The 27,444-nt window shown below is 41.5% G+C and overlaps 1 protein-coding gene across 50 annotated transcripts in view; it reads left to right on the top strand.

The window, feature by feature from the left end:
• The window catches only part of LOC118388658 (gastrula zinc finger protein XlCGF57.1-like), a 31,966-nt gene extending 7,811 nt beyond the window's left edge, over nt 1-24,155 (top strand). For 3 of the 50 annotated variants that reach the window (XM_035777953.2, XM_035777939.2, XM_035777940.2), the window contains 17 exons: nt 1,724-1,807; nt 3,824-3,907; nt 4,232-4,315; nt 5,002-5,085; nt 6,455-6,538; nt 8,972-9,055; nt 9,976-10,059; nt 13,876-13,959; nt 14,450-14,533; nt 14,778-14,861; nt 15,652-15,735; nt 16,607-16,690; nt 17,715-17,798; nt 18,225-18,308; nt 19,268-19,351; nt 19,821-19,939; nt 20,720-24,155. In XM_035777953.2, coding sequence (XP_035633846.1) covers nt 1,724-1,807; nt 3,824-3,907; nt 4,232-4,315; nt 5,002-5,085; nt 6,455-6,538; nt 8,972-9,055; nt 9,976-10,059; nt 13,876-13,959; nt 14,450-14,533; nt 14,778-14,861; nt 15,652-15,735; nt 16,607-16,690; nt 17,715-17,798; nt 18,225-18,308; nt 19,268-19,351; nt 19,821-19,939; nt 20,720-20,893 — 1,553 coding nt within the window. In that variant the 3' untranslated portion in view covers nt 20,894-24,155. The remainder of the gene's footprint in view (nt 1-1,723; nt 1,808-3,823; nt 3,908-4,231; nt 4,316-5,001; nt 5,086-6,454; nt 6,539-8,971; nt 9,056-9,975; nt 10,060-13,875; nt 13,960-14,449; nt 14,534-14,777; nt 14,862-15,651; nt 15,736-16,606; nt 16,691-17,714; nt 17,799-18,224; nt 18,309-19,267; nt 19,352-19,820; nt 19,940-20,719) is intronic. The other 47 variants (XM_035777974.2, XM_052526973.1, XM_035777956.2 and 44 more) reach the window with 40 other exon arrangements.
• The last annotated feature ends 3,289 nt before the right edge of the window (nt 24,156-27,444 follow it).

Below are 27,444 nucleotides of genomic sequence, written 5' to 3'. Positions count from 1 at the left end.
AGGAAACACTGTGCGCCTGGCAACCTTGGTTAGCGCACACTGCGCCCGGCCCGCCACAGGAGTCGCTGGTGCGCAATGAGACAAGGATATCCCTACCGGCCATACCCTCCCTAATCTCTAGTCCTTGCCGATGACAAGCATACCCATAACATGATGCAGCCACCGCAATGCTGGAAAATATGGGTTGTGGTAATCAGTGATGTGTTGTTGGATTTGTCCTAACAGAACACTATTTATTCAGGACTTTAAAGTACATTTCTTTGCCACATTTTTTGCAGTTTTACTTTGGTGCCTTATTGCAAACAGGATGCATGTTTTGGAATATTTTTTTCTGTACATGCTTCCTTTTCACTCTGTCATTTAGGTTAGTATTGTGGAGTAGCTACAATGTTGATCCATCCTCAGTATTCTCCAAGCTGTTTTAAAGTTACCATTGGCAGCATGGTGAAATCCCTGAGTGGTTTCTTTCCTCTCCAGCAATTGAGTTAGGAAGGATGTCTATCTTTTATAGTGACTGGGTGTATTGCTACACCATCCAAAGTGTAACTGTTTTAATTTAACTAGGCAAGTCATTTAAGAACAAATTCTTATTTACAATGACTGCCTACACTGGGCCCGGATGATGCTGAGCCAATTGTGCGCTATCCTATGGGACTCCCAATCACAGCCGGTTGTGATACAGCCTGGATTCGAACCGGGGTGTCTAGTGACGCCTCAAGCACTGAGATGCCTGTGCATTAGACTGCTGCGCCACTCAGGAAATGTAATGTGTTTTTTTATTTTATTTATCAAATTATTTTTTTTAACCCATCTGCCAATAGGTGCCCTTTGTGAGGCATTGGAAAACCTCCCTGGTCTTTGTGGTTGAATCTGTGTTTGAAATTCACTGCTTGACTGAGGGACCTTACAATTATCTGTATGTGTGGGGTACAAAGATGCAACTTATGTGACTTCTTAATTAAGCACATTTTTAGGCTTGCCATAAAAGGGGTTGAATATTTACTGATTCAAGACATTTCAGATTTACATTTTTAATCAATGTGTATATATAAAAAATCCTAAAACATCATTCCACTTTGGCATTATGGGGGTATTGTGTGTAGGCCAGTAAAAACGCAATCTCTATTTGATCCATCTTAAATTAAAGCTGTAACGCAACAAAATGTGGAAAAAGTCCAGGGCTGTGAATACTTTCTGAAGGCACTGTATATGTATTTAAATTGTTTAAAACTATCAGACTCATGGGGCAAAAGTCAGTCTCTTGCCAACAGAGGGAATGGTCTCTTGATGTCCAAGCCTTACTTACTGGTCGTAGTTCATGGCTAGTTATTGTAATTGATAATGGCTTGAAGTTGGTACAGATTATTACTGATGACAATTTTGTTTTAGGTAAAAACTTATTTTGATGTCAGTGAAGGGTTTCCTCTCTTACACTTTGCCAGCTAACATTTCTGTAGTTAATTCCCAATTGTTGCCATTGAACCCAAATTGAATTTGATTGGGCATAAAACATTTTCTTGTTTTAACCTTAAATGCACACTGGAGTGTTTGTCCCCAGGGGTTAAGACATGGCAACAAACATTTGACCTCTAGTACTAGAACTAATCAGTCCTTACATTTGTGTGAAATGTATATGGTTATAGTTTGGGAGTTGGGTATTGTTTTGTGTTCCACTTTATGCAATAGGAACACTAGCTAATATATTGATACTCTGTGTGCATAGGGGTGAAGCCGTTTGCTTGCAACATGTGTGACATGAGATTCTTCCAGCGTTACCACCTGGCGAGACACAGCCTCACTCATACGGGTACTGGTTCGCACACCGTACCCCTCTTAACAATGGGCTATAAACACTGATGCTGCACTTAAGCACCAATACACAGGTTCCTTATGTTGTACTTCACAACAAACTAGGGTTTTAGAACCGCCTAACAATTTGTGGCTTTCAATTAATATCTCTGGATTCACTATCTTGGCAATTTCAGTGTCTTGGTAAATTGCCAAACCAACCCTTTAGTAGGATAGTGCATTAATAAGCTATATTTGTATACTCAAATGACTGAGTTATGCTGGTAATTGTTTTTAATTACATTATAGCCCTTTTAAAATATTTTGAGTGCATTCAGAAAGTATTCAGACCCCTTCACTTTTCCACATTTTGTTATGCTACAGCCTTGTTCTAAAATTGATCAAATATTTTTTTCCCTCGTCAATCTACACACTACCATAATTACACATTGAAAACTGTGTTTTAGACATTTTTGCAAATGTATTAAAATTAAAGAACAGGCATACCTTATTTACATAGATATTCATACCCTTTGCTATGACACTCGAATTTGAGCTCTGGTGTATCTTGTTTCCATTGATCATCCTTGATGTTTCTACAACTTGATTTGAGTCCACCTGTGGTAAGTTCAATTGGACATTTGGAAAGGCACACACCTGTCTATAGATGGTCCCACAGTTGACAGTGCATGTCAGAGGAAAAACCAGGCCATGAGGTCAAAGGAATTGTCCGTTGAGCTCCGAGACAGGATTGTGTCGAGGCACAGATCTGGGGATGGGTACCAAAACATTTCTGGAGCATTGAAGCTCCCCAAGAACACAGTGGCCGCCATCATTCTTCAATGGAAGAAGTTTAGAACCACCAAGACTCTTCCTAATGCTGGCTGCCTGGCCAAACTGCGGAATCGGCGGAAGGACAACCATATCTGCTGCACTCCACCAATCAGGCCTCTATGGTAGTGGCAAGACGGAAGCCACTCTTCAGTAAAAGGCATGTGACAGCCAGCCTGGAGTTTGCCAAAAGGCACGTAAAGGACTCCGACCCCAAGAAGCAAGATTCTCTGGTCTGATGAAACCAATGTAACTTTTTGGCCTGAATACCAAGAGTCACGTCTGGAGGAAACCTGGCACCATCCTTACGGTGAAGCATAGTGGCAGCATTCTGCTCTGGGGATCTTTTTCAGTGGCAGGGACTGGAAGACTAGTCAGGCTCAAGGGAAAGAATTATAAAATATTAGAGAGTGGTGTGTTAATGTGTTTTATACATCTGTTTTTTCTAGTCAGTGGTCTCTAACCAAGTTTCTCATATTTGATGACAACGTGCTCCAGAGGACCTCGGAATGGGGTGAAGGTTCACCTTCCAACAGGACAATGACCCTAGGCACATAGCCAAAACGATGCTGGAGTGACTTCGGGACAAGTCTCTGAATGTCCATTGGGGGTACCAGCCAGAGCCCAGAACCCGATCGAACATCTATGGAGAGACCTGGAAATAGCTGGGCAGCAACTCTCCCCATCCAACCTGACAGAGTTTGAGAGGATCTGCAGAGAAGGATGGGAGAAACTCCCCAAATACATGTGTGCCCAGCTTGTAGCGACATACGCAAGAAAACTCGAGGCTGTAATCGCTGCTGACGGTGCTTCCACAAAGTACAGAGTAAAGGGTCTGATTACTTATGTAAATGTAATATTTCAGTGTTTTATTTGTAATAAATTAGCAAAACGTTCTAACCCTGTTTTTGCTATGTTATTGTGTGTAGTTTAATGAGGTGAAAAAATGATTTAATCCATTTTTAGAATAAAGCTAACTTTAACAAAATCTGGATGAAGTCAAGGGGTCTGAATACTTTCCCGAATCAACTGTTGAATAATGGAATGTCTCAGTGTAAGCTTTGCATGGCTATTGTGACGTCTCAGATCATTTTAATTGCTGCCCGTGTTCTGGTGCATCAGGCTTTCTTCGATGAGTGTTCAGGACTACTTAAACATAGGGCAAGAGGCAGACTTCTCTAAAGTTGGTGCTCTGTGTGTATAGGGGTGAAGCCATACGCTTGCTCCATGTGTGATCAAAGATTTTTCCAGCGTTACCACCTGGCAAGACACAGCCTCAAACATACGGGTATGGGTCCGCTCACCGTACCCATCTCACATATTTAGGTACTCCAGTGAAATAATTTTACGTAAGACCATCGAGTTTGGATTCGTACAAACGACGAAATATTGCAGATGGACTCCAAGAAGCTCTATAGGAACAGCTTTAATTAGTTTTGCAATGTTATGGACACGTTCCACCGCTGCCACTACTTTTAAAATAGGCCACTGAGTTTTCAAAAATGTTTGTCCATATGTTTGTGTCTGGCACAATACAAACCCAGTTAATATATGCATGATGCTCTTAACAAGCCTTATATACTGACATGACTGGTGATCTGTGTGTGTGTAGGGGTGAAGCCGTACGCTTGCTCCATGTGTGACATGAGGTTCTACCAGCGTTACCACCTATCGAGACACAGCCTCACTCATACGGGTATGGCGTCTGCTCACTGCTACCTCACTGGAGCTAGTGACGCAACATTATTCAGTTGAATGTACATGTTAAGTCCCCAACAGCATTGTCAAATGTTCTGACAAAACGTATTTGTAGGGTTAGGCCACTTTTTTTTTTTTTTTAGCACTCTGGATATTCAATTATACAGGGTATTCAGTGTTGGTTGTCCTTGTGTTGGTAACCCCTTCTTAATCTCAAAGTGAATGGAATGAAGAGGCTTTGTTGGAAACTACTGTCCACTGGAAAGAGCAATCTCAATCTCCATGTTATCAAATATTAAGAGTGGTGTGTTGTGTTTTATACATCCAGGTTTTTTCTAGTCAGTGATCTCCTAACGAAGTTTCTCATATAATTGACTCGTATTTTTAATAAGGGGAGTGATTTATCACCAGATGAGATTAATTTAAGTGATGTTTTTTTTAGCTTTAGAGAAAGGCATTGTATGATTTGAGAAATGTAATTGCAAGTACTCTTAAGGGTAGTTGCACAATTTGTTTTTTTCCATTAGTTCCCCTCGAAGTGATTTTATACAATTATTTAAGTTGTAGACAGGAAATCCAGCATGTTAATGTCTAGATTTTTTTTTTTTTTTTAAATCAGGGAATGCATATTTTAAAACTGACAAAGATGGCTAATATCTGTCTGCTCTGTGTGTGTGTGTTTAGGAGTGAAGCCATATGCTTGTTCCATGTGTGACATGAGGTTTATTCAGCGTTACCAACTGGAGAGACACAGCCTCACTCATACGGGTATGTGTCCTCACTTTAAATCTCCCTCTCGCTTCAATCTGACATTGCAAATGTCATGCATGAGCCCCACTGCAATGTGTGGTTACATGAGTTGTCGGTGTCATGTTGGGGTATAATGGAATTGAATTCATACATATGACTGCATCAAACTCGAGTTTGTATTGTTAAAGGCATTTTATTTCAAAATCAGACTATTGTCCCAGCACAGCACTACCAATACTTAGCCTTGATTCCTGTCAGATCTTAGAGAAAGATCTTGAATATTGTTTTATGTAGGCAAAAGATTTCCAAGCTAACCAGTTTAGAGGACTGATAGATTTGAATCAAACCCCCAAATCATTGCAAAACATTTGTAAATCGATGTCCCAGTTCCGATTTTAAAACCTTTGAACCCCCATGTTGGAATTGAGCTTGAGGTCTGGCGAAGAGCCACAACTTCAGGCTGACTGTATTTCCAAAAATGTCCTATGGAAGCCATCTTTGATGGCGTTTAGAATAGCAGGTGAACCAGACCGCTTCAGGCGTTTGAGACGTCACAATAGCATGCCAAAAATCACATGGTTGTGTCAATGTGTTATGTTTAAATATGTACCAACTGCTTAAAATGTTCACATCTAATGTTCATATGAACAGCATGATGTGAAGCCATGTGTCCACTGTCATTTTCACCCCAAATTCTAACCGAACTCCGCAAAATTGCAATTGTTATTAGGTAAACGATTGGAATCATCGGTAGCTAGTAGCCACGCTTAGGCTACAACAGTGATTTTGCCTTGTATTATGGTGGTGTATTAGAGCATTGCCTTTTCTTAGCATTGCCCTTTTGAACATTAACTGCCTAATACTCATTGGGCGCTAAAATCGAGTCCCAATTGGATTAGTAGATTGTACCTTTTTGACCAACTGCTGTAACACGATTTTCTGTTAAATAAAATTGTCTGGTGAACAAGACAAACTGCGCTAAGCTTATTTAGCTGCACTAAAGGTAAAGAAATAATCCACTCAAATCTTTTGGTCTTTTTTTCTCCGTTCGTCCACTGTTGATATAGTCCCAAAATGTTTCGCTTGTCAGCGATCAAGTTTTCAAGATATAGGTCTTTCAAAAAGCTATTTGTCACGTGCCACATCAACATGGTGATGCGAAACACTTCTTCATGATGTGGAAAGTGATCATTTCGTTCTTGAAAGTCCTATATCGGAACTTGATTGCTGAAATGCAAAACATTTTTGGACCATCAGTGCACTAATGAAAAAAATGAACAAAATAACAAAAGATTTGAGTGGATTATTCCTTTAAGATTGATCATTTTTGGCAGTTGAACTTTTTTATACTGAAGTTGGTGCTCTGTGTGTGTGTGTGTGTGTGTAGGGGTGAAGCCATTTGGTTGCACCATGTGTGACAAGAGGTTCTTCCAGCGCTACCACCTGGCAAGACACAGCCTCACTCATATGGGTATGCACCCTCTCACCTTTTCCCTGTAATTAAACCCTAGTATACAGGGTTGGCAGGATTTATGAATTAGTCATGCACAAAAAAAATATTGTTTTAATATCCCCAAAAAGTTCTTAATTTTAATTCTGTTAAGATGAGAATGGGTTAGTTTTGCCACTGGGTGACATCATCAGCTCATGTGATGTGTTATGGTTGTGGACTAAAACATGAGATGGGGAGGGGGGGGGGCATAAAAAAATCTCTCACTTCATTGGGGGTAACATTTGAAAGAGTTTTGTGAATACCTATTACGTTGTGGCTAGTATTGAAATTAGTAGTTAACTACCAATTTGATTTACCATCCAAGTATATACATATAACTAAACCTAAAAAATTAGAGGCATTAAAATAATATATTGATGCTCTGTGGGGTTAGGTGTAAAACCTTATGCTTGCACCGTGTGTAACATGAGGTTTGTTCAGCGCTCCCACGGGTATGGGTCCACTCACCGTACCCTTCTCACATATAGAAGCTAGTTAAGGATGTTAGTAAAAAAAAAATTGCAGGCACACATTCAATAACGATTTAGGACTTTGATCAATAATTATCGTGATTTGCAGTCCTTTGCAAGTTAACGCCTTTGATAAAGTGTTGTATTGCATCATTGCTATGTTGTACTTGCGACGTTCCCAGTAGAACTAGGTCATAAGCCGCCACTAGAAAACCACTTTATTTTCGCAACTTCCTAAATTTAAGCACTTTAAGAAGGCCTAGAACTACCACCAGATAATATAATCCCTTAATCTGTGTTGTATGAGATCATGAAGTGCAATTTCTTACATTCTGTGGATGGACGCCTTGTCAAATTGTGGTTCATCATAAACGAATGGCCAATCCTAAATTTTGCACACCTTGTCAACACCTTTTTGATGAACCCCAACAACCGCAAGCTATTGAGGTGGTAGTGTAATCAGATTCTAAACTGCCAATACCCGGGAAGTTGTGTGGATCGACATCAGTGTTTTTATAAGATATTTATTATAAGTATACAGTGCATTCGGAAACTATTCAGATCCCTTGACATTTTGTTACGTTACAGGTTTATTCTAAAATTGATTAAATATAAACATTTCCTCATCAATCTACACACAATACCCTGTACGGACAAAGTATAAACAGGTTTCAGATATTTATTATTCTTATTTACATAGGTATTCAGACCTTTTGCTATGAGACTTGAAATTGAGCGCAGGTGCATCCTGTTTCCATTCATCATCCTTGATGTTTCTACAACTTGATTCGAGTCCACCTGTGGTAAGTTCAATTGGACAGGATTTGGAAAGGTGCACACCTGTCTATAAGGTCCCACAGTTGACAGTGCATGTCAGAGCAAAAGGAATTGTCTATGGAGCTCAGACAGGATTGTGTCAAGCCACAGATCTGGGGTTGGGTACCAAAACATCTCTGCATCATTGAAGGTCCCCAAGAACACAGTGGCTGCCATCATTCTTAAATGGAAGAAGTTTGGATCCACCAAGACTCTTCCTAGAGCTGTACGACCATCCAAACTGAGCAATCTGGGGAGAAGAGCCTTGGTCAGGGAGGTGACCAAGAACCCAATGGTCACTCTGACAGAGCTCCAGATTTCCTCTGTGCAGATGGGAGAACCTTCCAGAAGGGCAACCATCTCTGCAGCACTCCACCAATCAGGTCTTTATGGTAGTGGCCAAACGAAGCCACTCGGTAAAAGGCACGTGACAGCCCACTTGGAGTTTGCCAAAAGGCAGCTAAAGGAGAAACAAGATTTACTAGTCTGATGAAACCAAGATTGAACCCTTTTGTCCTGAATGCCAAGTGTCACGTCTGGAGGAAACCTGGCACCATCCCTACGGTGAAGCATGGTGGTGGTGGTGGCAGCATCATGCTGTGGGGATGTTTTTCAGTGGCAGGGACTGAGAGACTAGCAGGTCTCTCCGATCTAACATATCTGTAGAGACCTGAAAATAGCTGTGCAGCATCGCTCCCCATCCAACCTGACAGAACTTGAGAAGATATGCAGAGAAGAATGGGAGAAACTCTCCAAATACAGATGTTCCAAGCTTGTTGCATCACGCCTAAGAAGACTTGGCTGTAATCGCTGCCAAAGGTGCTTCAACAAAGTACTGAGTAAAGGGTCTGAATACTTACGTAAATGTCATATTTCAGTTTTTTCTTAACACATTTGCAAACATTTCTAAAAACCTTTTTTTTTTTATTTGTCATTATGAGGTATTGTGTGTCGATTGAGGGATATAAAAAAATCTATAATAAGGCTGTAATGTAACAATGTGGAAAAAGACAAGGGGTCTGAATACTTTCCGAATGAACTGTAAATGCATACATCTTAATTTTGGAGGACTTTAATTGACGGACAGTGGGGCATAAAAATAATATGATGTTCTGTGTGTGTATAGGGGTGAAGCCGTATGCTTGCACCATGTGTGACAAGAGGTTTTTCCAGCGAGACCATCTACGGAGACACAGCGTCACTCATATGGGTATGGGTCCATTCTGGTATACAGGGTTGGAACGATTTTGCCTATATTCTAGCTACTGCACGACTCAAGGATGGCTAAGAAAACATAATTTGTTTATGATGAAAAACAATTGGTTGTAGAATTTTATTGTGCTACAATCTGACCCCCCCTCCCAATCTTACTGCTTGAAATCAGGATGTTGATAAGTGTTCTTTGGATATTGTTGATCATACTAAATGTGGTGTGAAGTTCATGGTATTATATAATGAACTTCTCATCTGTGCAATTTCTTGCATTCTCAGCTCTGTGGGTGACACCTAGTAAAATTGCCTCATCCTTATTGGCCATCATTAATTCGCACAACTTGCCAACACCTTTCTTTTATATATATTTTTTAATATACCCCAACAACCGCAAGCTATTGAGGTGGTAGTGTAATCGGATTCTTCAAGGTGAATAACCTGGAAGTTATGGTGCGTTCGATTGCTCTTAGAAATAAAAGAATATGACTTCCCAACTCGGAAATAACCACTTGAACCACCCTCCAAGTTGGAGTGGTGGGAAACTTGGGCCAGTATAAAAATACCCGAATTTCTGAGTTGCGACATATCGTCCCTGTATTTGACACTTTTTGACCAAATGTGGTAAAGCGAAGCCATTTACAGTAATGTAGCTAGTTTGGCCCATAATGTCTGGGTTGACACATTGTCCACGTTAGCAATCTAGCAACGTTGGTTCTTTGCCATCAAGATGAAATGTCATTGTACGCACTCGTGTCATATTTACGACTTCAGCAACTGTACAATACGAGAACCATTCCAGCACATCACCATTGATATCAGTGGTTTATCAGAAGTAAATGTATACACGCCTAAGCTTAATTTTGGAAGACTTAAGTCGATGGAGAGAGACTTTAAAAACACTATTTTCTCTGTGTACAGCGGTGAAGCCGTTCGCTTGCACCATGTGTGACAAGAGGTTTTATGAGCGCCACCACCTGCGGAGACACAGCATCACTCATATGGGTATGGGTCTGTTCACCATGACCGTGTCATTAAGATCAGACTACACCTGAACCCTGGTATACAGAGTTGGCAGGGTTTAAATGCCAACCACTGTGCATATTAAGGATGGCCAATAAAATATACAATGCCTTCAGAAAGTATTCAGACCCTTTTGACTTTATCTGTTCAGGGCAGGGTGGCCTAGTGGTTAGAGCGTTGGACTAGTAACCGAAAGGTTTCAAGTTCAAATCCCCGAGCGGACAAGGTACAAATCTGTCGTTCTGCCCCTGAACAGGCAGTTAACCCACGGTTCCTAGGCCGTCATTGAAAATTAGAATTTGTTTTTAACTGACTTGCCTAGTTAAATAAAGGTTAAATAAATAAAATCCACATTTTGTTACAGCCTTGTTCTAAAATGGATTAAATATTGTTTTCCCCTCATTGATCTGCACACAATATCCTAAAAATAATGACAAAAATAGGTTTTTAGAAATGTTTGCAAATGTATTAAAAATAAAATACAGATACCTTATTTACATAAATATTCAGACCTATTGCTGTGTGACTCGAAATTGACCTCCGGTGCATCCTGTTTCCATTCATCATCCTTGATGTTTGTACAGCTTAGAGTCCACCTGTGGTATATAAGTCCCACAGTTGACAGTGCATGTCAGAGGAAAAACCAGGCCATGAGGTCGAAGGAATTGTCTGTAGAGCTCAGAGACAGGATTGTGTCGAGGCACAGATCTGGGGATGGGTACCAAAACATTTCTGCAGCACTGAAGCTCCCCAAGAACACAGTGGCTGCCATCATTCTTAAATGGAAGAAGTTTGGAACCACCAAGACTTCCTAGAGCTGGTCACCCGGCTAAACTGAGTAATCGGGGGAGAAGGGCCTTGGTCAGGGAGGTGACCGAGAACTCGGAGATGGGAGAACCTTCCAGAAGGACAACAATCTCTGCAGCACTCCACCAATAAGGACTTTGATTGGCCAGACGGAAGCCTCTCCTCAATAAAAGGCACATGATAGCCCGCTTGGAGTTTGCATAAAAGGCACCTATAGACTCAGACCATGAGAAACAAGATTGGTCTGGTCTGATGAAACCAAGATTAAACTCTTTGGTCTGAATGCCAAGCGTCACATCTGGAGGAAACCTGGCACCATCCCTACGTTGAAGCATGGTGGTGGCGGCAGCATGTTTTTCAGTGGCAGGGACTGGGAGACTCGTCAGGATCGAGGGATTGATGAACTGAGCAAAATACAGAGATCCTTGATGAAAACCTGCTCAGGACCTCAGACTGGGGCAAACGAACACCTTCCAACAGGACAACAACCTTAATCACACAGCCAAGACCACGCAGGAATGGCTTCGAGACAAGTCGCAATGCCTTTGTGGCCCTGCCAGAGCCCATACTTATACCCGATCGAATATCTCTGGAGAGACCTAAAAATAGCTGTGCAGCGACGCTCCCCACCCAACCTGACAGAGCTTAAGAAGAATGGGAAAAATTCCCCAGATAAGGTGTGCCAAACTTGTAGCGTCATACTCAAAGAAGACTCTAGGGCTGTAATCGCTGCCAAAGGTGCTTCAACAAAATACTGAGTGATGGGTCTGAATACTTACAGTACCTGTCAAAAGTTTGGACACAGCTACTCATTCAACAGTTTTTCTTTTCTCTATTTCTACGTTGTAGAATAATAGGGAAGACCTCAACTATGAAATAACACATGGAATCATGTAGTAAACAGTTTTAAACAAATCAAAACACATTTTAGATTCTTTAAAGTATCCACCTTTTGCCATTGACAGCTTTGCACGCTCTTGGCATTCTCTCAACCAGCTTCACCTGGAATGCTTTTCCAACAGTCTTGAAGGAGTTCCCACATATGATGAGCACTTGTCGTCTTTTCCTTCACTCTGCGGTCCAACTCATCCCAAACCATCTCAATTGGGTTGAAGTTGGGTGATTGTGGAGGCCAGAGCATCTGATTCCGCACTCCATCAATCTCCTTCTTGGTCAAATAGCCCTTACAAAGCCTGGAGATGTGTTGGGTCATTGTTCTGTTGAAAAACAAATGACAGTCCCACTAAGCGCAAACCAGATGAGATGGTGTATCGCTGCAGCAGCCATGCTGGTTTAGTGTACTTTGAATTCTAAATAAATCAGTCACCAGCAAAGCACCATCACACCACCTCCATGCTTCATGGTGGGAACCACACATGAGGTCATCCGTTCACCTACTCTGCGTCTCACAAAGACACGGCAGTTGGAGCCAAAAATCTCACATTTGGAATCATTAGACCAAAGGACAGATTTCTACCAGTCTAATGTCCATTATTTGTGTTTCTTGACCCAAAGAAGTCTCCTTCTTTTTGGTGTCCTTTTTAGTAGTGGTTTCTTTGCAGCATTTCAACCATGAAGGCCTGATTTCATGCAGTCTCCTCTGAACACTTGATGTTGAAATGTGTCTGTTATTTGAACTCTGAAGCATTTATTTGGGCTGCAATTTCTGAGGCTGGTAACTGTAATGAACTTATCCTCTGCAGCAGAAGTAGTTCTGGGTCTTCCTCTCCTGTGGCGATCCTCATGAGAGCCACTTTCATCACAGCGCTTGATGGTTTTTGCAACTGCACTTGAAGAAACTTTCAAAGTTCTTGACATTTTCTGGTTGACTGACCTTCATGTCTTTAAAGTAACGGACTGTCATTTCTCTTATTTGAGCTGTTCTTGCCGTAGTATGGACTTGGTCTTTTACAAGTAGGGCTATCTTCTGTATACCACCCCTACCATGTCACAACACAACTGATTGGCTGAAACTCATTAAGAAGGAAAGAAATTCCACAAATTAACATTTTAACCAGGCACACCTGTTAATTGAAGTGCATTCCAGGTGCATACCTCATGAAGCTGGTTGAGAGAATGCCAAGGGTGCAAAGCTGTCAAGGCAAAACGACTGCTTTGAAGAAACAAATCAAAATATATTTTAGATTAACTTTTTATTGTTTACTACATGATTCCATCCATATGTGTTATTTCATAGTTTTGATGTATTCAGTATTATTCTACAGTGTAGAAAATTGTAAAAATAAAAACCCTGGAATGGGTGTGTCCATTTATGATTGATACTGTATGTAAATGTAATATTTACCTTTTTTCCTTCAAATTTCTAAAAATAAAGGAACGTTTTTTGCTTTGTCGTTATGCTGTATTGTTTGTAGATTGAGAATGTTTTATTGAACAAGGCTGTAACGTAACAATGTTGAACAAGTCAAGGGGTCTGAATAATTTCCCAGGGCACTGTAACTAGTATATGATGAATGTTGGCTATATCGTGGTTCTCCAAATTTGTATTTTTAATTGTCGTTCAACTCAATATTTGAATTGATCAAGTGTTACCATAATTGGTTTTCTTGTCTCGCGGAAACACCGTAACACACCCAATCCTGCTCCTTGAAATTAGCACGTTGATAACAATAATGCAGCTTGGTACATATTGTGGGTCATACTGTTATGTGGTGTGAAGTTAATGGTAAGATATCACAAACTTGTCGTCATCCAAGTGCAGATTTTATTGGCTACCCTTAATTCACGCATCTTGTCAACACTTTTTAAAAAATAAAACCCCAACAACCGCAAGCTATTGAGGTGGCGGAGTATTTTGAATCCTCAGGGTAAATAACCTGTAAATTATTGACATCCAGTGATTTATTTTTTTAAATTTTAAAATAGGAAATCAATGTCGTATACATGTATATACTTGACCTTTTTAATATTGGAAGACTTCACTCGATGAATAGTGAGACACAAAAATAACCTGATGTTCTGTGTGTGTAGGGGTGAAGCCGTTCGCTTGCACCATGTGTGACAAGCGGTTTTATGAGCGCCACCACCTGCGGAGACACAGCATCACTCATATGGGTATGGGTCTGTTCACCATGCCCGTGTCCATTAAGATCAGGCTACACATGAACCCTGGTATACATACTCACGCACCAGACCCTTTAACCCAATAGTAACAACGGGAGAAAGCCCTGGGAAATGTGGCTGGCTGCTTCAGTCCTTTCTGTTGTTTTTCTGTTTTTTTCCCCTTTCGGATAGTTGGTTTTCCCCACAAGCGCTACACATTGACCACAGATTTTGACGATGTATAACCTGCAGGTCTTGTATATTTCGCTAACACAACACACGTCTCTGATTTGGAGCCATGCCTCAAATTGGTTTGCTAAGATCAAACTATTACAAATGCGTCACTTCGTAAGTTCACACCCACTAAGGCCAGATGTACCACCGGCTAATAAAGCACATCAGATGTTTATATGCCGTCATTTTAATATACAGTTTTAACTGAACTCAATAATATCGACTGAGTGAGAACCAAAAAATAACCTGATGTTCTGTGTGTGTGTAGGGGTGAAGCCGTTCGCTTGCACCATGTGTGACAAGAGGTTTTATCAGCGTCACCACCTGCGGAGACACAGCATCACTCATATGGGTATGGGGCCGATCACTGTACCCGTGTCATTAAGATCAGGCTACACCTGAACCCTGGTCTACAGGGGTGGCGGGATTTAAATGCCAGTCATCATACACAAAGAAATGTGCCGATAAGATATTTGATCACAATCTCCCATAAGTTCTGATGGAAAGCAGTGGCGCTTAAATTGATACACAATATTGGAGTACTTTTAGTGGATGAATTTTGAGAACCTAAGTAATATATTGTTTTGTGTGTATAGGGGTGAAGCCGTACGCTTGCACCATGTGTGACAAGCGGTTTTACCAGCGCCACCACCTAGCAAGACACAGCGTCACTCACATGGGTATGTCATTAAGGCTATTGGTGAAATGTTTGCATGTTAGGTTTGATATCCAAAACGCCCATAATTCCATTTCCCTCGAGGATGAGAAGGGCTAATATTACTACCAGATGTTGTCATCAGCTCATGTGATGTGTTTTGTTATTCGGGGAAAAACAACTACACCGACTGTTCGATAACTCGCACCTCAATAGCATGCGGATTCAGATAACTTGCGTTATCTAATAGTTTATTTTCAACCCGAAAATATTTGAATTGAGCAAGTTCTTTTAAAAAATAAAAAATAAAACCTTTTTGTAAAGTAGTTGAAGTCGGTTTACCATCTGAAAACGGGTCAGTTCTGCTACATGAAAGCAGCTTGTTGATAACAGAACGGCACTCTCTACATATGATTAGTTGTCTTGTATTCTGTGTGACGTGGTGTTTTAGGTATGAGATGGTGAACTTGTCATTAAGTGTGATATTTCTACATTCTAAACCCTATATTTTCTACCATAATTAAAATGGTGTTCTATAAAGATAACATTTTGTTGCTCAGCCTCAATTCACGTATATCCAAAAATATAACATTAACTTGTGCTTTGTTGGACTCCCAAAACCACCGCGAGTTATCGAAGTGGCGGTGTAATTTACATTTCTTCAGTGTGAATCCTCTGTTATAATTGCATAGATTAACAACAGTGGTCAATAAACAATCAACGCGTACACATATTAATCGGCTCGAACATTTTCAATTGCTATAATACAATGATGTTCTGTGTGTATGTGTGTGTGTGTGTGTGTGTGTGTGTAGGAGTGAAGCCGTATGCTTGCACCATGTGTGACAAGAGGTTTTATCAGCGCCACCACCTGGCGAGACACAACGTCACTCACATGGGTATGGTTCAGCTCACTGTACTCCTGTCATTATGACCAGGCTACACCTGAACCCCAGTATACAGGGTTGGCAGGATTTATAAACTAGTCATGCACAAAGAAATGTACAGGTGAAATATATTGTTTATTTTATTATAGGTTTTAATATCCAAATAAGTCCAGAATTTAATTACCCTTTAAGGATGACTCTGTTGGGCTAATATCACCTCCGGATGACATCAGCACATGATGTCTTCTTGATAAAAGCTAGAAACTCCACTGACCACTCAGTAACTCATGCCTCAGTAAGTTTAGAAAAACATGTCTTTTTTTAAATGATGGTTGTGGAGATGTCTTCCAGGATTTGTATGTGTTTTTTTTCTTCTTCAAACCAGACAGTTATGTGTTATTGTAAATGGAGGTCATTGAAAACTGTTAACGATTTCTACAATCTGAAAACACTCAATCCTGCTCAGTGTTGCCAACTTGGCCACTTTGCGCTAGAGTCACTAGATCTAGCAAAGTTTTGGATCCCTCCTCCCATTTCTACCCCCTGAAAGTGACTAAGACAAATTCAGCAGTATTCAAGGCATTCTCAGAGGGTTTGCTTCTGAGAGGTTTCAGGAATTAGCAACCGGCTATGTGATGTTCACATTCCTTGCTATTTGTTGTCATCTAACAACTTCTAGTGACAAATTGTGCAGCCCCCCTCCCCTAAAAAAAAGTTGGTAACACCAGTCCTGTTGTGTGAAGGCAGAATGTTCATAATAGCCACGGGTATATAGTCAGTCCTGCTGTTTTTGTGCTTGGAGTTTATGGTAAACCTAATATTGGACTTTAATATGGTGTGTGAGGCACAACAGTAATGTATTGATGCTCTTGTGTGTGTATAGGAGTGAAGCCGTACGGTTGCACCATGTGTGACAAGAGGTTTTACCAGCGTTACCTCCTGGCAAGACACAGCCTCACTCATTTGGGTATGGTCCGCTCACCGTACCCACCGTACCCAAGATTAGGCTACACCTGAACCCCAGTACACAGGGTTGGCAGAATTGATATGCTAGTTGTGCTAAAATAAATATATAGGTGAAATGTTGTTTTAGATGTTCAGTTTCGTTACCCCAAGAAATCCATGTAATTTATCTTAAGGATGAGAAGGACTAGTTTTACAACCAAATGTCATCAGGCCATGACATGTGTTGGGGACTAAAGCATAATAAATGCATTAATCTTAATTGGCGAAAATAACTACACTGACCACACAGTAAAACATGCCTCAATAATTTTTCAATTGGAATAATTCACATTTGTCGAGATGTCTTCCAAAAGGTTAGGTGTATTTTCAAACCAGTTATGATGAGTGTTTTTGGAATTGCTGTTATTGGGAACCTGCAGAATCGGTTAAAGATGTCTACAATCTGAAAACATCCAATTCAGCTCAGTGTTGCGAACTTAGCCACTTTGCACTAAATCTTTTGGATCCCCCTCTCCTTTCCCCCCTAAACATGACTAAGGAATATTCAGCAACATTTAAGCAATTCTGAGTTTTAACTCTGAGAGTGTTCAGAAAGTCAGCGACTTGCTTGCAGTGAATTTGCCTATTCAGAACAGCAGCATACGCACTCACTGTGCTGATGATCACATGCCTTACAAATTTGTGTTGACATTATCACACAAATCAATTTTCTACTTCGTCTACAATTTCTAGTGATATATTGCGCTACCAATACCTGTTTGCTTTCCCCACAAAAAGATGGCAACACCAGTTCTGTTGCGTGAAGGCAGAAGGTTGATAACAGCACCTGGTGTATATTGTCTGTGCTGTATTTGTGTCTGAAATGTGTGGTGAACCTAATAGTGGAAGACTAACGAGGTACAAAGTTGTGTATTGATGTGTGTGTGTGTGTGTGTGTGTGTGTGTGTGTGTGTGTGTGTGTGTGTGTGTGTGTGTGTGTGTGTGTGTGTGTGTGTGTGTGTGTGTGTGTGTGTGTGTGTGTGTAGGGGTGAAGCCGTACGGTTGCACCATGTGTGACAAGAGGTTTTACCAGCGATACCACCTCTCAAGACACAGCCTCACTCATTTGGGTATGGGTCCGTTCACCGTACCCACTGTGCCCAAGATCAGGCCACACCTGAACCCCACTATACAGGGTTTTCAGGATGTATATGCTAGTCGTCATGCACAAAGAAATATAGGGGAAGTATTGTTTTCAAGTTAGGTTTGATTTCCAGAAGTCTGGATGAGAAGGGATATTTTTACCGTTTAGACTACAATCATCAGCTCATGTGATGTGTTGTGGCTGTGGACTAAAGCGTTTGAAAAATACATAGTAAAAAAAAATAATTGTTGGAGAAAACATCTCCCTTATTCTTCCGTCTGAATCCCCCTGTAAATGATTGCATGGATTGAAATGAGTGGTTAAATTGAAGCATAAATGGACATACTGTACTTTAAACTTCCAATTGGAGTGTGAGGAACAAAAGTAATATCTCAATGCTCTGTGCATTCAGGTGTGAAACCTTACGCTTGTACCATGTGTGACATGAGGTTTGTTCAGCGCTACCACCTGACAAGACACAGCCTCACTCACACGGGTATGGGCCCGCTCACCGTATCCATCACACATTTAGAAGCTAGTAAAGGATGTTAGTAATGGACTTTCACAGATGAAAGTATTGGAAGAGTTCTAGAAAAGAACAGTTTCTCGTCTACATCATTTTGTAACGAGAAATGAGTATTTAGTTTTTAAAGTTTTAAACACTGCAGCAACGCTATTTGTAATACATTCTAGTACATGTTCCATATTATCTGTTTAAGAAATGCCCTTTTAAAGCCAGACCCCTAAAGATCTTCAGCTAATTGCGAATGTATCATTTGGATGTCAAGATAATGAATACATAATTTATTAGAATAATGAAATGTTTCCAACGTGTCTTGACCAGGCACTTCCATGTCGGCTTAAATCATTGATATTTTAAAACATTGTGGCGTTTTAGGCTTGTGAGAGATTGTCGAGCTACTTAGCTAGACAATGATCGTTTAGTGTACATTTCTGTTAACTTGTAACTACAACTAACATTGTAAAATGGTTAGTTTTCGATGTTGACACACATGGTACGTTATTTAGTGATATTTACTTTACGATATTTGGCTTTCGAGCTAGTTATTTTGTGGTGGGTTAATGCATTCTGCAATGGCTTTATTGACACACAATTCCAGATTTTATTATGTAATTTTATTCGGTGCTTAGTTCACAATTGCATGCGTTGATTGTTCATATTTAGCTACTCGTGTTTTTTTGATGCAACAATTTAAATATCAAAAGTAGTCTTCATTTGAGCTGATAAAACCAGTTAGATTGCAGCATCTTCACGTCCTTGTAATAGATTGTCCACATTGTGACATGACAAAAAGCACTTACTGTAATTGTAACATGCTTATGGTAGCCAACTTTTCTCTCAGAATAGTGTTTGTAGAGCGAGCTTGAGCTCTTTCAGTTTTGTTTGTACACATTGGAGAATGAGAGCTAATGTATTGCTCTGTGTGTGTATAGGGGTGAAGCCGTATGCTTGTTCCATGTGTGACATGAGGTTTATACAGCGTAACCACCTGGAGAGACACAGCCACACTCATACGGGTATGCGCCCATTTACCATACCCTTATCCCCAAGAAAGGCTATTTTTAATCAAAAAACATACGACCACAACAAACTCGAGTTTGGATTGTCAAGTCATTTGATGGGATGTTGAACCAGCCTCAAACTATCAAGTAAAACGTTTCAGGGGCATCGAGTTGGTATGATGAATATCATTTTTTAAAAATACAAAAACGGAGATTCCACTCTAATCTACACATAATGAGTTGATGACAAAACATCTTAAAATGTTACCGGAAGTGTAGTTTCCTATCATGCTTAATTCCTGTCCAGAAATGGACTTACTTTTGTCATGAGAACTAAAGAAACCTAGTTTCCCATCACTTTAACAAACATTTGTAGATGCAGTTAATGTAACCAGGAGACTTTAGTAAGAGCAAATCATATACAGTTTGTTGTGGTTGGACTCTGTGGATTTGATGTGATGAATCTGTTTGTGTGCTCTTTTAGGGGAGAAGCCTTTTGCTTGTGACATGTGTGACATGAGGTTTATCCAGCGTTACCATCTGGAGAGACACAAGCGTGTCCACAGCGGAGAGAAGCCTTATCAGTGTGAGCGCTGCCAGCAGGTAAGAGAACTTGCGCACACACACACACACACACACACACACACACACACACACACACACACACACACACACACAGACCCAGGCACACACACAGACCCAGACCCAGACACACACAGACCCAGGCACACACACACACACACACACACACACACACACACTTAGGCACACACACCCAGGCACGTACACACACACACACACGGCCGCCCGCATTGGAAAGATACCTTCTCAGTGTGAGCAGTGCCAGCACATAACAGAACACGCCTTACGTGCTGGTACTGAGGAACGCATGAACACGTGGACCCACATGGAAATGTCCTCTTACGTCACAAAACATCTGTCGCCGGGTGAGCAGTGCCAGCTCATAGCAGACTGTTATCACAGAAGCACACATACATACTGATACTGATACAGGCGCGCATCATACCTATGCAGCACTTGTAGCAAAGATGTGCCCTACCAGGGTAGAAAAGTAATTTTTGAGGGCGAACAGTGCCATCACGTAAGATAACGTATCTCACTGGTGATGCACACAGTGACACATACCAAAACAAACAGATGCCTGCCCGCGTCAGTGTTCTCCGTATGAGCAGTGCCAGCAGGTAAGAGAATGTGTGCACATACTCTGACAGGCGCACACGAGTCTCCATGCATGAGAGAGTCCCATTTGACCAAACAGACACAGTGGGTTTAGTTGTATTGGGCATGTGTCCACACACTCATCTGTTTTTTTTATTTTTTAAATGAATGCTGAATAAATCCTCCTCTGTGTATGTGTTGTAGAACTTCTCGCGGACGGACCGGCTGCTTCGACATCGACGGCTGTGCCAGGGCAGGGGTGTGGCCAAGGTGGAGAACCAGCCGTGCTGCGAGCCCCGCCCTTACTCCCAGGAGCCCCCGCCCGCTCCACCAACTTGGAGCCCCCTGCACCCCCCTCCTGGTCGGCTGGCTGTCTGACTGACATTCCCACCACCCCCATCGTCCCTCCATACACTTACACACATACACGACTACCACCTCCACAGAGAGACAGGACTTGCCACGGGGTCTTTGTCATGCAGCCCTGCGCTCAGTGGCCACACTCTGGCAAAGACTGATCCTGCAGCTCCAGTCCTGAGGTTACTATGACAGAGGGACAAATACAGGTAACTGCCAAAATAAAGGAAACACTTGAGTAAATGAGGGATACAAAGTATATTGAAAGCAGGTGCTTCCACACAGGTTTGGTTCCTGACTTAATTAACATGCCATCATGCTTAGGGTCATGTGTGAAAATGCTCAGTTGCCCCTTATTTTAGCTCCTATGACTAGAAGGAGAGATCTGTGACTTTGAAACGGGTCTCAAATGTGCATAGGGGTTTAAAGTGTGTGTGTGTGTATGTCTCAGTCACCAGATCTCAACCCAATTGAACACTTACGGGAGATTCTGGAGCGGCGCCCGAGAAAGATTTTTCCTCCACCGTCAACAAAACACCAAATGATGGAATTTCGCGTGAAAGAACAGTGTCGCATCCCTGCGCTAGAGTTCCAGACACTTGTAGAATCCATGCCACGGTGTTTTGAAGCTGCTCTGGCTCGTGGTGGCACAATGCCCTATTAAGACACTTTATGTTGGTGTTTCCTTTATTTTGGCAGTTACCTGGTTTTATTTGTTGTGTTTTGTCGTCTTTTGAGAGCGAGTTTCCTTCGATAGTTAGTCTATTTTGTTCTTAATATATCAGATCCTTTCTCAAAGTTAAGTTTTGTATTATTTAGGTTTATTGTTTGTGCACTTGGTGGTACTCTTGGGGAGGGTGGGGTTACTGTTTGTCGTTACACCATGGTAATGATGAATGTGTGTGTGTGTGTGTGTGTGTATATATATATATACATGAATATATAACAGTATACAACAGAGGATGTCTGTGGAAAATGTAGAACATGTAGTTTGTGAAAGGGGGAAACATGGAGAAGTTGTCAGACTGGTACAGGTGTCAGAACTGTTAAAGAAAAAGGGGTTCCATATAGTTAATTTAGGACGGTATAAGCAAGTGGAGGACGTCCTAACAGGTCAAAGGTGAAGGGTCAGGTCAGAGGATGTTTTATTGGATAGAGGATGTGCTGATGACTCAGGAAGTGGCACAGGCAGGATGACGGCGTTACCATTTCCCATTACACCCTTTATCGGTGTACGTATGTACAGAGGTCTATGTGAGAAGATCGCAGGCTCTTTCACGGTCAGTTCCATTACAGATGTACGTGGAAAACAACGGCACAAGATGGCAGCTTCAGCAAGTTTGTACAGATCCTCACGTTGAGAGGATAGCAGGAGGTATACAAAATCTTGTGGCCTTAGAGCGTGCATATTTTTTTATGTTTTGTATTTTATTCATTTGCCTTTTTTGTTTTTTTGAATTAATGGTTTAATTATTATTATACGATTATAAGGACGAGCCACTGCCTTTTACAAGCGGGGTATATTTTTCCAAAGCTGTCAACCTTATAGAACACTGCTTACTGCAATGGCACTATAAGGCATAGGCTTATAGTGCCATTGGCAAATCCTTCCTCTGTTCTTTGAGATAATTGATATAGTGCTGGTTATTATTGTTAATAATGTAACCCCTTGTGTAATCATTCAGTAACCCTGGGAGTTTGACAATTCCAGTGAGATGCTAATAGTGCGAATATCAGTCAGGCAGTGCTTTGGCCAGCTACAGGCCATATCGATCATTTTGTCATAGCTAAATCAGCAATTGCTTCACTACACACTAACAAATGCCTTTCCCTGAGTTATGTGGGGTATGTGTGTGTATAAAGGATTTGTGTTATGTTCTTTCTGGGGTTAGCCTTAACCCAAATAAGATCTGACTCTTAAATAATCAATGTAGTGCTAAATAATATTGTAATGAATGACTCTGTAACATGTAACAAACTTTTAAACATGTCTGTGGTTTACCCCCTCTAATTGTAATGGTTACAGAGCACGGAGATGCTCTAGTTAATGTCTACCTACTCTGACATTTTATCTATTTCTATGTGGGTTAGTCAGTGGGTCTGTTGGTGGTGTTCCCCAGCAGCCTGTCTGGACTAGTAGAGCAGCCTAGGAGGGGCTCTCTGAAACTTGGCCCTGAGAACTCCCTGTGTGTGCTGGATTTCACTTCAACCGAATCATTGGATTCAATGAATGTTTCTCTATATCACCATGCTACTACTGTTAGTGAAACAATGTACCTTTGTTAATTTAGTAATACCGTATGTATATTCCAGAAATGTTGCGATGTACAGTCGGCAGTAGTTAAGAGATTGAACTGTTCAATTATGCCTGGTGATTAGAGGATGCCATCCAGCAAACACAGGTGCCTCCTAGTACCAGGGTTAAGAGACTCCAGCTTACTGTATGATTTGGCAAGCCCTTTCCCTAAGAAATGTGGGGAAGATGCCACCAGTGACCACGACTGCCCACCTGTGAGGCCATAGGGCAAGGCGGGTTGCCATGAACTTTGAAATCCCTATGTTCTTGTCTTTTTAAGTATTGTTATCAATCTTATGGTGAAAATGCAATAGAATCTCTTTGTCTGATCAGTTAATACAGTGAAATGTTTTTTTTTCTTCTAAGCATCAGACAAAGGATGGAGCGATTTAGAGAAGAGCTCTTCTCTCTTCCCCATCGCATTTGACGATTCTGTTAATGTTTCAAGGACCTTTTTTTATTTCATTTCTGAAAGTATTGTAAACACTGGAGTGATAAAAACAAAAGACAAAAAAACATGGAATATGGATATTTTTCTTTTTTAAATCAGTACTAGATTTTAGTCTTTAGACAGAGCCTCTTACTCCTCAACTTGACAAAGAAGATGGACAGAACCATTTGGATCAGTACTGTGTTGAGGGCCCAGGGCATCTAGTAATTTAAACATTAGAGGTGGTAGTACCTCAAGACAATGACTGTTTTCATACAAATCCCCTTCTATTTGTAGTAAATGATATTGCTAGAGGTAAGCAACAGCATCTACAGTAGCTATCACAGGTTAGCCTTTTATTTTTCTCTGTTAGTCTTGCATGCAGTTATGGTCCTCCAGTTAAGATGGGATCTTATATTGATTATTCTTTTGTGTAGGCAAAATAAGTGCATCAAAAATAACTAAAATAAACCTTGTGATCCAGTTAGTTTTAATTGTATGGAGTAAGGGGAGAGGCTTCTTACCATTATGCTGAAATAAAAAGACTTTGTAAAAGACGTGGGTTTTGTGTCTGTTTTAATCGCGACAGTCCTGTCTAGAATCGATGGCGTGATGGGGAGTGTATGCATATGTGTCCTCAGGAGGGTGCCAAAGTTGAGAGGAAATATGAAATGAACACGGAATGATTATCAGGAATCTACAATATGACACTGACTAGCCTGACTGCCGGTATGTGCTATCATGTCAACTTGTCACTTAGTGTCATGCCAAGCATGTTTGGCTTGACAATGAGCAATGGACTTGGCAAGAGCACAAACCTGATCTGGGACTGGGGTAATATGGCACCACTGTCTGGATAGAATCATTTGTTCTTGGGGGTTTTATTGAAACATTGCTATGCTTAGTTATATACTCTTCATTGGGCCTGATTATAAAAATAAAAAACATTGATGCTGATCCTAAAATGTAACTGGGATGACTTGTGGCGTCCTCTAGAGAGCCTATACCAAGCAGTAGTTGGTGTTCATGTGTTGGCATGAATTCGAAAGGCGTAGTTGATATAACTGCAACCCATTTCTTGTCAAATTAAATGGCCCGCCTTGGGTTCAATTAAACCGTTTTTGTGATCAGGAAGTTATTTTTGAATGTATTTCCCCAGAAACACTGACCTTGGTCCTTCACCCCACATCCCCCTCAAACAATCAACACCTGCAGAGGAGGGCTGAACATAATGAGATGGCAGGGAGGAGGAGAAGGACTGAAGCAGGGAGTTAGTCAGGGGTGTCCTACTCAAAGGTCTGTTTATTCACCTTCATTTTGATAGGGAGTCACTGCTGAGACCATAGTCTCCCAGATGAGCCCTGTTTTTCTTTTCATTTTTGTTCTAATTGAACCTTTAACTAGGCAAGTCCGTTAAGAACAACTTATATACAATGACAGCCTACCCCGGCCAATTGTGCGCTGCCCTATGGGACTCCCGATCACAGCTAGCTGTGATACAGCTTGGGATCGAACCAGGGTTGAGGTGATGCCTCTAGCACCGAGATGCAGTGCCTTAGACCTAGTACAATTATACAAATCTCATTCCAAAATCATGGGCATTTAAAAAAATTTAACTAGGCAAGTCAGTTAAGAACAAATTCTTGTTTTCAATGACGGCCTTAGGAACAGTGGGTTAACTGTCTTGTTCAGGGGCAGAATGACAGATTTTGTTCCTTGTCAGCTCGGGGATTCAATCTTGCAACATTTTGATTACTAGTCCAACGCTCTAACTACTAGGCTACGCTGCCGCATTGATATGGAGTTGGTCCCTCCTTTGCTGCCAAAACAGCCTCCACTCTTCTGGGAAGGCTTTCCACTAAATGTTGGATCATTGCTGCGGGAACTTGCTTCCATTCAGCCACGAGCATTAGTGAAGTCGGCACTGATGTTGGGCGATTAGGTCTGGCTCGCAGTCTGCATTCCAATTCATCCCAAAGGTTTTCGATGGGGTTGAGGTCAGGGTTCTGTAGGCCAGTCAAGTTCTTCTGCACCGAACTCGACAAAGCATTTCTGTATGGACCTCGCTTTGTGCATGGGGGCATTGTCCTGCTGAAAGAGGAAAGGGCCTTCCCCAAACTGTTGCCACAAAGGTGGAAGCACAGAATCGTCTACAATGTCATTGTATGCTGTAGCATTAAGATTTCCCTTCACTGGAACTAAGGAGCCAAGCCCGAACCATGAAAAACAGCCCCAGACCATTGCTCCTTTTCCACCATACAATTGGCACTGGCAATTCAGGCAAGTAGCGTTCTCCTGGTATCCGCCAAACCCAGATTTGCCAGATGGTGAAGCGTGATTCCTCACTCCAGAGAACTCGTTTCCACTGCTCTAGAGTCCAATGGTGGCGAGCTTTACACCACTCCAGCCAACGCTTGGCATTGCGCATGATGAGCTTATGCTTGTGTGCGGCTGCTCTGCCATGGAAACTTATTTCATTAAAACTACCGACGGACAGTTATTGTGCTGACGTTGCTTCCGGGGGCATTTTGGAACTTGTTAATGAGTGTTGCAACAGACAATGTTTATGTGCTTCAGCACTTGGCGGTCCCGCTCTGTGAGCTTGTGTGGCCTACCACTTCGCGGTTGAGCCGTTGTTGCTCCTAGACATTTCCACTTCACAATAACAGCACTTACAGTTGACCGGGGCAGCTCTAGCAGGGCAGAAATTTGACAAACTGACTTGTTGGAAAGGTGGCATCCTATGACGGTGCCAAGTTGAAAGTCATTGAGCTCTTCAGTAAGGGCATTATACTGCCAATGTTTGTCTATGGAGATTGAATTGCTGTGTGCTCGATTTTATACACCTGTCAGCAATGGGTGTGGCTGAAATAGCTGAATCAACTCATTTGACGGGGTGTCCACATACTTTTGTATATATAGTGTATATTATGTCCTGGGAATGCCCCCAACATCCAATTTAATGGTCCTTATTGTACGGTGCTGTGATAAAGTATGTGTGCAGAGGGTTATTCCAGAAAATTCCATAATATTCAGGATAGTGTTGAGTTAACTTTCAACAAAGAAGGTTAGTTGGGGAAAATGTATTTGTTTCCATGGTTTCTGAGTTCATTCGAGATCTAACTAAAAGGATCTTGCTTTCTGGAATACCCCTGAGGCCACACCTTTCTTTGTTTCCTTCTCAAGGATATCTTAAGCCTCACCACCTCAGGTGACCTCAACACTGACTGCAATGCTTTCAGACTTTTGGGGTTCTAATGAAACCAGCTCACTGAGGCATCACTCACAGAGGGCACTCCCTCTCTCTATATCTCTCTCCATCCCTTTGTCTCTCCCTTTCTCGTGGGTTCAGCCATACACTGTAATTTACAGCACCCTGGAGCTCTGAGCACTTAACACAGAGCCTTCCTGATTAAGGGGAGACCTATGTCTGCTGATAGGGGGGAAGGGTGTGTGCGTCTTTTCATAAAGCAGCCCACTGCGTACAGACGTCAATTCAACGTCTATTCCACGTTGGTTCAATGTAATTTAATTGATAGGATGTGGAAACAATGTTGATTCAACCAGTGTGTGCCCAGTGGGAGGTGTCTGGGTATTGTTTTTAGAGGTTCGCTAAATAACAGACACCTGGTAAGGTTGCAGACAGTTTGGTTGGACATTTGGCATATTGCCGTGGGGAAGATTCTAGAACTTTGATCAAGCTTTTATTTATCTATTCTCATGGACCTTTCAGACGTTTCTGAAATTAGAAAGGGTTAAACCCTCCTTTCCTTTCCCAATGGTCGAGCCAGGATCCCTCACTGTCATAAATCATGAGTCATTCTTTAAAAGCACCTCAGACCCAGA

Source organism: Oncorhynchus keta, chromosome 10 (assembly GCF_023373465.1).
Source record: "Oncorhynchus keta strain PuntledgeMale-10-30-2019 chromosome 10, Oket_V2, whole genome shotgun sequence".
Taxonomy (NCBI): Eukaryota; Metazoa; Chordata; class Actinopteri; order Salmoniformes; family Salmonidae; genus Oncorhynchus; species Oncorhynchus keta.
The sequence above is the reverse complement of the archived record's forward strand: the minus strand, read 5'-3'. Positions and strand labels throughout refer to the sequence as shown.